We start from the raw sequence: 11,335 nt of genomic DNA, 5'->3' as shown, positions 1-11,335 counted from the left end.
CCGAGAATGATACGACAAAGGTGTGCTGAAATCTGCAAACTAGACGGTCCAGAATCATCAGGTACCGCTAACAACTTAGGCCAAGATCGTTGTAGCTTTTGTAGTTCGGAAAAAAACCGTAAAACGCGTTACAACTGCCTTACTTGCTAAAAATATTTTTGTTTGGAACACGCGGTTACGGTTTGCTCTTATTGCTATAGTAATGAATCTCAAGAGGATCAGATTTTATTTTATTATTCCTAGTTCTGTTATCTAGAAGATTTACGAAGATCTTTATGTTATTTTGAAGAAGAATTTTAATTTTGGTTCATTTTATCTTAGTTTGTAAGAATAACTAATGTTTTTCAATGGCTGTTTCTGAAGACTGTGCAACAATAATAAATGCAAATAATTGTAAAAAAATGGTTTAATTTATTAAACATATTCCTAACTTTAAATACAATATAAGTTTCCAATAGGTTTTCCCAAAAAATCAAAATTACGGATTTTAAGGTTTCGGTCCGTTACACCGTGTACAGGTGTTACACTATTTAGCGCGGGTACAGGAAGGTTAAATCCACAACACAATTGAACAGGTCGGTATTTCCAAGGCGTGGTATGTCTTCAAGTATCTTGAAAGAGTGCTGACAAGAATTCAAGGAAGCTGCGGTCAGTTTTACTATTAGAAAGGTTCAATATCAACTGGGCGGGAAAGTTACTATAGAATTCAGTAAACACTTCTAGAAATTCGTGCATTTTTTTCATTAAAATTTGTTCATTTTAAATATTGTGCCATTCGTTGTGTTTTATTCTGTATGCTTTATATATTTCTTGTAGCTTGTTTAATTGACTATTTTATACAACAAAATAATAAAAAGGTAAAGAGAATAGATATTCGGACAACAATTAAACTTTATCTAAAATTGTTAATTGCATGTGACGTTTGTGGTAAAGTTGAAAAATAAAACAAATCGTAACATTCACAGAATGTTTACTTAGATTGACTCAAAAGGCAATCCATCAAACATTTTATTTATTATTTTCTTTTTGCTTATGTACATTCATGATTGTAAAAATATTCACAATGACATTAAAATGTTTTTACTATCAAAAACGTACAAGATTGCTTAACATTGTCGAGTTTATAACTATTTATACAATAGAATGGCCACATTAATACATTGGCAAATTATATACAAAAAAAGAATATCACAAAATGAGTAAAACGTAAATAAATCATATTTAAGGTCATTTTAGCGTAATTTCGTTTCACGGTATAAATATTTTGACTAGGGATAGTATTTACAAAATCTCTGTGTGTCATCAATGATTGCGTTCAGTAGTATTTCAATGTACTTATCAATGTATACATATATTTTTATCAAAGTTTTGATATACTACTGAGTCTACAGTTTGATTCTATGGCACTATTTTATTTATTAATAAAATAGGCATCTTATGTTAAGCGCCTGAAATTGTTATAAAGCTAAGAAGGCAGTGATAAGTAGTAATATTAATTATTCTCTATAGCAATCATGCAAAACTAATTATTTAAGTTACATATCATATATTATCAAGGGGGCTGAAGACGCATTTTATCACATTTCGTTATTATTTTTGATAATTCGTTAACAAGGGTGATTATTTTTAAGGTTGGCACTTCGCGTGGTTATCTCTTTAGGCACTCTTTTGTTTTTATAAATATAGTAAGCTAATGCCATAGACAAAACAATCAGAAAGACAGAACTACCGATGGCCATTTGAATTATTCCTAACCCAGTGGACGCCTCAACGATACGGCCACTTAGATTGCTAACATCTCTGACATTTCTTGACCTTGGTTTTGTCCTTGCAAACTCGAAATTTTCTGTAACAAAATAATGGTTTTATTACACTTTTATTTTGTAGTTGATACCGTGAATCTGTTTAATACGAAAACGGTCTATGTTTGGCAACAGCCCGGTGATTCCAATTAGTACATGATGTATCGTTATTTCAGCAATAGAACTGCGAAACATAGACTTCCTCCATAAATTTCCCATAAAACCGGTTGGAAGCAGCCTTAACAATGTCGTCACCGGGTTCATCTTGTTCTAAACTGTGCTATATAAAACATTTTATTGCATGTCATGAGAAATATAGTAATTTCATTACCTGCATCAGTTATTTTCTCGCAAAAATATTTTAAAATCTATGATTAGTTATTATACATTGTTTACACTATTCGATACAGTAAAATTAACAATGAATTGTGATTTGGAGTGTCTAAAGTTAGGCACAAAACAATAAACAAATTTGGAAATCCTACGTCTAGTTGATTAAAGGCGCAGAAAAACGTATGTGTATTTTAAAGCAATAAATTTATGTCAATTAACAACTTACCGGCTTTTAATTGCGGTTCATCGTAATAATCTAAATTATTTTCAGCCAGTCTACTAGTTCTCGCAGGATTTATTTCATTTTCTGCAGGGAAAGGAGGCAAATAAGTTGAGGGAGGATTTGTACTACTGGGCGCAAATGGCTGTGGACACTTAGGATCCTTGGATCCTGGGTAACAGGAACTGGGAGTGGATGTAGGTTGTGGACATTTTGGATCTTTACTTCCGGGATAACAATTTGGTGGCGCAGACGTCGTGGTTTTAGGACAACGAGGATCTGTATTTCCTGGATAACAGTTAGGAGGTTGTTGAGTTGTAGGTTTGGGACAACGTGGGTCTGTGTTACCAGGATAACAGTTAGGAGGTGCTTGAGTTGTAGGTTTGGGACAACGTGGGTCTGTGTTACCAGGATAACAGTTAGGAGGTCGTTGAGTTGTAGGTTTGGGACAACGTGGGTCTGTGTTACCAGGATAACAGTTAGGAGGTGCTTGAGTTGTAGGTTTTGGACAACGTGGGTCTGTGTTACCAGGATAACAGTTAGGAGCAGCAGGTGTTGTAGGTTTAGGACAACGTGGGTCTGTGTTACCAGGATAACAGTTAGGAGGCGCTTGAGTTGTAGGTTTAGGACAACGAGAATCTGTATTTCCTGGATAACAGTTAGGAGGTGCTTGAGTTGTAGGTTTGGGACAGCGAGGATCGGTATTTCCTGGATAACAGTTTGGTGGTGCTAGTGTCGTAGGTTTGGGGCAACGCGAGTCCGAGCTTTCCGGGTAACAGTTTGGAGCGGCAGGTGTTGTAGGTTTTGGACAACGAGGATCCTTACTTCCTGGATAACAGTTAGGAGGTGCTTGTGTAGTAGGCTTGGGACAACGCGGGTCTGTGTTTCCTGGGTAACAACTTGGAGGAGTAGGTGAGGTTGGACGAGGGCAACGAAGGTCTGTAGATCCAGCGTAGCATTTCAGTTCCGGAGTTGTCGGAGGTAAGTACGTTGGAGGGCTTACTGTACTAGGTCTCGTCGGCCGAGGACAGTTAGGGTCAGGGGAACCAGGGTAACAGACAGGTTTTGGAGAAGTGACCTTAGGACATCTCGGATCATTATTGCCTGGGAAACAGTTTGGTGGAGCAGGTGTAGTAGGCTTAGGACAACGAGGGTCTCTGCTTCCTGGGTAACAGTTAGGAGGTGCTTGAGTTGAAGGTTTGGGACAGCGAGGATCGGTATTTCCTGGATAACAGTTTGGTGGTGCTGGCGTCGTAGGTTTGGGGCAACGCGGGTCCGAGCTTCCTGGATAACAGTTAGGAGGTGCCGGTGTCGTAGGTTTGGGACAACGCGGGTCTGTGTTTCCTGGGTAACAGTTAGGAGCAGCCGGCGTAGTAGGTTTTGGGCAACGCGGGTCCGAGCTTCCTGGGTAACAGTTAGGAGGTGCTTGAGTTGTAGGTTTGGGACAGCGAGGATCGGTATTTCCTGGATAACAGTTTGGTGGAGCAGGTGTAGTAGGCTTAGGACAACGAGGGTCTCTGCTTCCTGGGTAACAGTTAGGAGGTGCTTGAGTTGTAGGTTTGGGACAGCGAGGGTCTTTGCTCCCTGGGTAACAGTTAGGAGGTGCTTGAGTTGTAGGTTTGGGACAGCGAGGATCGGTATTTCCTGGATAACAGTTTGGTGGAGCAGGTGTAGTAGGCTTAGGACAACGAGGGTCTCTGCTTCCTGGGTAACAGTTAGGAGGTGCTTGAGTTGTAGGTTTGGGACAGCGAGGATCGGTATTTCCTAGATAACAGTTTGGTGGTGCGGGCGTCGTAGGTTTAGGACAACGCGGGTCTCTGCTTCCTGGATAACAGTTGGGAGGTGCTTGTGTAGAAGGCTTGGGACAACGAGGATCCTTGCTTCCTGGATAACAGTTAGGAGGAACAGGCGATGTTGGCCGCGGGCATCTAAGATCTGTGGATCCTGGGTAGCAATTTAGTTTTGGAGTTGTTGGCGGTAGATATGTTGGTGGGCTTATTGTACTAGGTCTTGGTGGTTGAGGGCATTTAGGGTCAGGAGAACCGGGGTAGCAAACAGGTTTTGGAGAGGTTACTTTCGGACATCTAGAATCATTACTGCCTGGGTAACAGTTCGGTACCGCTGTGGTAGTAGGTTTAGGACAACGCGGATCAGAGTTTCCACGATAACAGTTTGGTGGTGCAGGCGTTGTTAATTTCGGGCAACGCGGGTCTTTGCTTCCTGCGTAACAGTTAGGAGGTGCTTGAGTTGTAGGTTTGGGACAACGTGGGTCTGTGTTACCAGGATAACAGTTAGGAGGTGCTTGAGTTGTAGGTTTGGGACAACGAGGATCTGTGTTTCCTGGATAACAGCTAGGAGGTGCTTGAGTTGTAGGTTTGGGACACCGAGGATCGGTATTTCCTGGATAACAGTTAGGAGGTGCCTGTGTAGTAGGTTTGGGACAACGCGGGTCTGTGTTTCCTGGGTAACAGTTAGGAGGTGCTTGAGTTGTAGGTTTGGGACAACGAGGATCTGTGTTTCCTGTATAGCAATTAGGAGGTGCTGGTGTTGTAGGTGTGGGGCAACGCGGGTCCAAGCTTCCTGGATAACAGTTAGGAGCGGCAGATGTTGTAGGTTTGGGACAGCGAGGATCGGTATTTCCTGAATAACAGTTTGGAGGTGCTGGCGTCGTAGGTTTGGGGCACCGCGGGTCCGTGCTTCCCGGATAACAGTTAGGAGCGGCAGGTGTTGTAGGTTTGGGGCATCGCGGATCTTTGCTTCCTGGATAACAATTTGGAGTAGTAGGTGTGGTTGGACGAGGGCAACGAAGGTCTGTAGATCCAGCGTAGCATTTCAGTTCCGGAGTTGTCGGAGGTAAGTACGTTGGAGGGCTTACTGTACTAGGCCTCGTCGGCTGCGGACAGTTAGGGTCAGGAGAACCAGGGTAACAGACAGGTTTTGGAGAAGTGACCTTAGGACACCTCGGATCACTGCTGCCTGAGAAACAGTTTGGTGGAGTAGGTGTAGTAGGCTTAGGACAACGAGGGTCTCTGCTTCCTGGGTAACAGTTAGGAGGTGCTTGAGTTGAAGGTTTCGGACAGCGAGGATCGGTATTTCCTGGATAACAGTTTGGTGGTGCTGGCGTCGTAGGTTTAGGACAACGCGGGTCTCTGCTTCCTGGATAACAGTTAGGAGCAGCCGGCGTAGTAGGTTTTGGGCAACGCGGGTCCGAGCTCTCTGGGTAACAGTTAGGAGGTGCTTGAGTTGTAGGTTTGGGACAGCGAGGATCGGTATTTCCTTGATAACAATTTGGTGGTGCTGGCGTCGTAGGTTTGGGACAACGCGGGTCTGTGTTTCCCGGATAACAGTTAGGTGGGGCCGGCGTAGTAGGTTTTGGGCAACGCGGGTCCGAGCTTCCTGGGTAACAGTTAGGAGGTGCTTGAGTTGTAGGTTTGGGACAGCGAGGGTCTTTGCTCCCTGGGTAACAGTTAGGAGGTGCTTGAGTTGTAGGTTTGGGACAGCGAGGATCGGTATTTCCTGGATAACAGTTTGGTGGAGCAGGTGTAGTAGGCTTAGGACAACGAGGGTCTCTGCTTCCTGGGTAACAGTTAGGAGGGGCTTGTGTCGTAGGTTTAGGACAACGCGGGTCTCTGCTTCCTGGATAACAATTAGGAGGTGCTTGAGTGGTAGGTTTGGGACAACGAGGATCTGTATTTCCCGGATAACAGTTTGGTGGAGCAGGCGTCGTAGGTTTAGGACACCGCGGATCCGAGCTTCCAGGATAACAGTTAGGAGGTGCTTGTGTAGTAGGCTTGGGACAACGTGGGTCTGTATTTCCTGGATAACAATTAGGAGGAGTAGGCGTTGTCGGCCGCGGGCATCGAGAGTCTGTGGATCCCGGGTAACACTTTAGTTCCGGAGTTGTAGGAGGTAAATATGTTGGTGGGCTAACAGTACTTGGTCTTGGCGGCTGAGGACAGTTAGGGTTAGGAGAACCAGGGTAGCATACAGGTTTTGGAGGAGAACCAAGTTTAGGACATCTAGGATCACTATTTCCTTGATAACATTTTGGTGCTGCTGGCGTAGTTGGCTTAGGACAACGTGGATCAGAGCTTCCAAGATAACAGTTAGGAGGGGCTGGCGTAGTTGGTTTGGGGCAACGCGGGTCCGAGCTCCCTAGGTAACAGTTAGGAGGCGCTTGTGTCGTAGGTTTGGGACAACGCGGGTCTGTATTTCCTGGGTAACAGTTAGTAGCAGCCGGCGTAGTAGGCTTAGGACAACGCGGGTCCGAGCTTCCTGGATAACAGTTAGGAGGTGCCGGTGTCGTAGATTTGGGACAACGCGGGTCTGTGTTTCCTGGGTAACAGTTAGGACCAGCCGGCGTAGTAGGTTTTGGGCAACGCGGGTCCGAGCTTCCTGGGTAACAGTTAGGAGGTGCTTGAGTTGTAGGTTTGGGACAGCGAGGATCGGTATTTCCTGGATAACAGTTTGGTGGAGCAGGTGTAGTAGGCTTAGGACAACGAGGGTCTCTGCTTTCTGGGTAACAATTAGGAGAGGCTTGTGTGGTAGGTTTGGGACAACGAGGATCTGTATTTCCCGGATAACAGTTTGGTGGAGCAGGCGTCGTAGGTTTAGGACACCGCGGATCCGAGCTTCCAGGATAACAGTTAGGAGGTGCTTGTGTAGTAGGCTTGGGACAACGCGGGTCTGTGTTTCCTGGGTAACAATTTGGAGGAGTAGGTGTGGTTGGTCGAGGGCAACGAAGGTCTGTAGATCCAGGGTAGCATTTCAGTTCCGGAGTTGTCGGAGGTAAGTACGTTGGAGGGCTTACTGTACTAGGCCTCGTCGGCTGGGGACAGTTAGGGTCAGGGGAACCAGGGTAACAGACAGGTTTTGGAGAAGTGACCTTAGGACACCTCGGATCACTGTTGCCTGAGAAACAGTTTGGTGGAGCAGGTGTAGTAGGCTTAGGACAACGAGGGTCTCTACTTCCTGGGTAACAATTAGGAGGTGCTTGAGTTGAAGGTTTGGGACAGCGAGGATCGGTATTTCCTGGATAACAGTTTGGTGGTGCTGGCGTCGTAGGTTTGGGGCAACGCGGGTCCGAGCTTCCTGGATAACAGTTAGGAGGTGCCGGTGTCGTAGGTTTGGGACAACGCGGGTCTGTGTTTCCTGGGTAACAGTTAGGACCAGCCGGCGTAGTAGGTTTTGGGCAACGCGGGTCCGAGCTTCCTGGGTAACAGTTAGGAGGTGCTTGAGTTGTAGGTTTGGGACAGCGAGGATCGGTATTTCCTGGATAACAGTTTGGTGGAGCAGGTGTAGTAGGCTTAGGACAACGAGGGTCTCTGCTTCCTGGGTAACAGTTAGGAGGTGCTTGAGTTGTAGGTTTGGGACAGCGAGGGTCTTTGCTCCCTGGGTAACAGTTAGGAGGTGCTTGAGTTGTAGGTTTGGGACAGCGAGGATCGGTATTTCCTGGATAACAGTTTGGTGGAGCAGGTGTAGTAGGCTTAGGACAACGAGGGTCTCTGCTTCCTGGGTAACAATTAGGAGGGGCTTGTGTGGTAGGTTTGGGACAACGAGGATCTGTATTTCCCGGATAACAGTTTGGTGGAGCAGGCGTCGTAGGTTTAGGACACCGCGGATCCGAGCTTCCAGGATAACAGTTAGGAGGTGCTTGTGTAGTAAGCTTGGGACAACGCGGGTCTGTGTTTCCTGGGTAACAATTTGGAGGAGTAGGTGTGGTTGGTCGAGGGCAACGAAGGTCTGTAGATCCAGGGTAGCATTTCAGTTCCGGAGTTGTCGGAGGTAAGTACGTTGGAGGGCTTACTGTACTAGGCCTCGTCGGCTGGGGACAGTTAGGGTCAGGAGAACCAGGGTAACAGACAGGTTTTGGAGAAGTGACCTTAGGACATCTCGGATCATTATTGCCTGAGAAACAGTTTGGTGGAGCAGGTGTAGTAGGCTTAGGACAACGAGAGTCTCTGCTTCCTGGGTAACAATTAGGAGGTGCTTGAGTTGAAGGTTTGGGACAACGAGGATCGGTATTTCCTGGATAACAGTTTGGTGGTGCTGGCGTCGTAGGTTTGGGGCAACGCGGGTCCGAGCTTCCTGGATAACAGTTTGGTGGTGCTGGCGTCGTAGGTTTGGGGCAACGCGGGTCCGAGCTTCCTGGATAACAGTTAGGAGGTGCTGGCGTAGTAGGCTTGGGACAACGCGGGTCCGAGCTTCCTGGATAACAGTTAGGAGGGGCAGGTGTAGTAGGTTTGGGGCAACGCGGGTCCGAGCTTCCTGGGTAACAATTAGGAGCAGCTGGCGTTGTAGGTTTTGGACAGCGAGGGTCTTTGTTCCCTGGATAACAGTTAGGTGGTGCTTGAGTTGTAGGTTTAGGACAACGCGGGTCTGTGTTTCCTGGGTAACAGTTAGGAGGTGCTGGTGTTGTAGGTTTGGGACATCGAGGATCGGTATTTCCTGGATAACAGTTAGGAGGTGCCTGTGTAGTAGGTTTGGGACAACGTGGGTCACTGCTTCCAGGGTAACAACTATTGAAAGCCGGCGTTGTAGGTTTTGGACAACGAGGGTCTTTGCTCCCTGGATAACAGTTAGGAGGTGCTTGAGTTGTAGGTTTAGGACAACGCGGGTCTGTGTTTCCTGGATAACAGTTAGGAGGTGCTTGAGTTGTAGGTTTGGGACAACGCGGATCCGTGCTTTCTGGATAACAGTTAGGAGGTGCTGGTGTTGTAGGTTTGGGACACCGAGGATCGGTATTTCCTGGATAACAGTTAGGAGGTGCCTGTGTAGTAGGTTTGGGACAACGTGGGTCACTGCTTCCAGGGTAACAACTAGTAAAACCAAGTGTTGTAGATTTAGGGCAACGCGGGTCTTTGCTTCCTGAATAACAGTTTAGTTTGGGTCTAAGTGTTGTCGAAATTTCTTGTATATTGCCGTCGCAGTTGGATTCGCAGTTCTTGGTACAGAGCTGGAAATAATAATACATAGTTATAATATATAATTATTCTTATGGTGATTGAGTTAATATTTTTATACAAAATATAATATAGCAGTTGTGAAAAGAAACGTAGCTATGTAGAAAAACTTACTTCAACATTACATGTCAAGTAAACTTGGTCAGTTTCGGGAAATCGGAAGGCGCTGAGTTTACTATAAGCGATTAATGTAGCTCCGCTTTTGCCCGTATTTGTGGACTTTTGCCAACGGTCAATTAGCTTCTTTTTCCTGAAATCATAAAGTTACTAAACTCAAGTGTCATTTTAAACGCATTTCATAACTTAACGGAAATCATTTTATCAATGATAGCGACTTTTAACACCACATTAAAGGAAAAGCTCGTGAACCTTAGTCTTCGTCATTTTTAAAATGCTGAAATTTAGTCAGCGCACGATCCCAATACAGGCCGAAACTATGACCTGATATAAAAATTGGTTTATTGTGGCTTTGAAAACTAAAAGGTACCAAAGTTGTGTAAAATATCGATCTAAATCTAAAAATGCCGATTGTAAAAAGATAAAGTATAATTTTTGTGTATTATCTTCAGATTATTCTTCTAACCCAAATTTAATTATGGTTGATTGTTCTTACTTTGGTGGGGGTCTTTGCTGTTCAAACTTTCATACTTCATAAGATAACGAAGACCTGGTCTGCACGGACTCCTAGATTATTACTTACCGAGGGCATCCTTGTTTGTCCGTTAGTTGTACTTTATTTGTTTTAGGGCTGTCGTAATTATCACTATCATAGGCCCAGCAATCGTGAATTTTAAGATTAAATTGATTTCTTACATCTTTCAAGTAAACCAAAATTGTAAGATATTCTCCAATTTTGATAGAATTTTCCAGTGCGAAAGTCTGAAAACATTTATATTATCATTTCCACAATTATTAAGAAAAATGATTCTCTAACAAACTTTTCATATTAATATCAATATTTTTCAAATATCACTATAATCATTTGATGATACTCGATACTGCCTGTTCAACCTGTATGAGACCTTAAGATATGAAATATCTCATGTCATTAGACTAGTTATTTTAAAACATATATTTTTTTTGCTAGATATATCTGTTCTAGATTGGATCACCTTAACAGTAAGCCAATAATATTTAGATGCTTGGCAAAAGAGACATACCACCAAAATATGAATCCTTATTTACATAATGATTTAATTTTTTTAATCGTTCTATTTATTCATTCACTAACTGCGAGGTATGTGTGTCTCCAAAAAATTGCCACGATGACCGATCTCGCGCCGCCGCATCCTGTGACTTACCTAGTCTTGTTGATTGTTCAGAATTAATTAACAGTATATTCTACGTTCTGCCTTGTACCACAATTGGGCGGAAGGCGCGTTTACCCGCACTTTGCAACATGTCATACATTTGCGTAAAAGTAACCCCCTGTAGTCTTGTAAAAAATTACAATAACAATTCTATTAATTTAATACATCTAGCATAACGATCGGTATAATAAAATAACATAATAATGTAAAAATCGTAATTAAAAACACTTACATTAGGGAATATTCCTTGTTGAATATCCATCCAGCACTCGACTCCTCCCGCTGGACTCTCGACCGCAACCACATCTAGCATGTCTACCATAAATGGTTTCAATTTGAGTATATGACCTTGTTCTTCTCTCGTTTCTCCAGTTGACACTTCGAAAGTTGTTCTTGCACAAGATACCTTACATAAAACCGCGGTTAATACATAAGTTTAAAAGTTATTGCTTGTAAATTGTTAATGATCTAGTAGGTTCTTCTGAATTCGTTTCACTAGTCAAAATGAAGGTTTCCCAACCAAACCAAAGTAAGGTGATAAAAATGTTTTTCGCTGCCATTTTGTCGACTGCCATTTTGTCGACTAAATCGTGCAATTTTAAAGCAAAATAACGAAATAAATCAAAATTTTTTATTTTAATCGTTCACTAAAGAAAAGTTTAATAAATTTTATTGTTAATGATAAATTATTTCATATAGTGAAATGTT

At 43.7% G+C, this 11,335-nt stretch overlaps 1 protein-coding gene across 1 annotated transcript in view; it reads right to left on the bottom strand.

The window, feature by feature from the left end:
* Nucleotides 1-953: 953 nt before the first annotated feature.
* zye overlaps nt 954-11,335 on the bottom strand; it is an 89,930-nt gene continuing 79,548 nt past the window's right edge. The window contains exons 8-12 of the mRNA XM_068766819.1: nt 10,860-11,033; nt 10,018-10,196; nt 9,432-9,567; nt 2,362-9,310; nt 954-1,846 (exon numbers count right to left, since the gene is read on the bottom strand). Coding sequence (XP_068622920.1) covers nt 1,608-1,846; nt 2,362-9,310; nt 9,432-9,567; nt 10,018-10,196; nt 10,860-11,033 — 7,677 coding nt within the window. The 3' untranslated portion in view covers nt 954-1,607. The remainder of the gene's footprint in view (nt 1,847-2,361; nt 9,311-9,431; nt 9,568-10,017; nt 10,197-10,859; nt 11,034-11,335) is intronic.

Source organism: Battus philenor, unplaced genomic scaffold (genome assembly GCF_028537555.1).
Source record: "Battus philenor isolate CCGP_79_NKW_IND1 unplaced genomic scaffold, ilBatPhil1.0.hap1 SCAF_22, whole genome shotgun sequence".
NCBI lineage: Eukaryota > Metazoa > Arthropoda > Insecta > Lepidoptera > Papilionidae > Battus > Battus philenor.
Note: the sequence above shows the minus strand (reverse complement) of the source record. Positions and strands in the feature narration are given on the sequence as shown.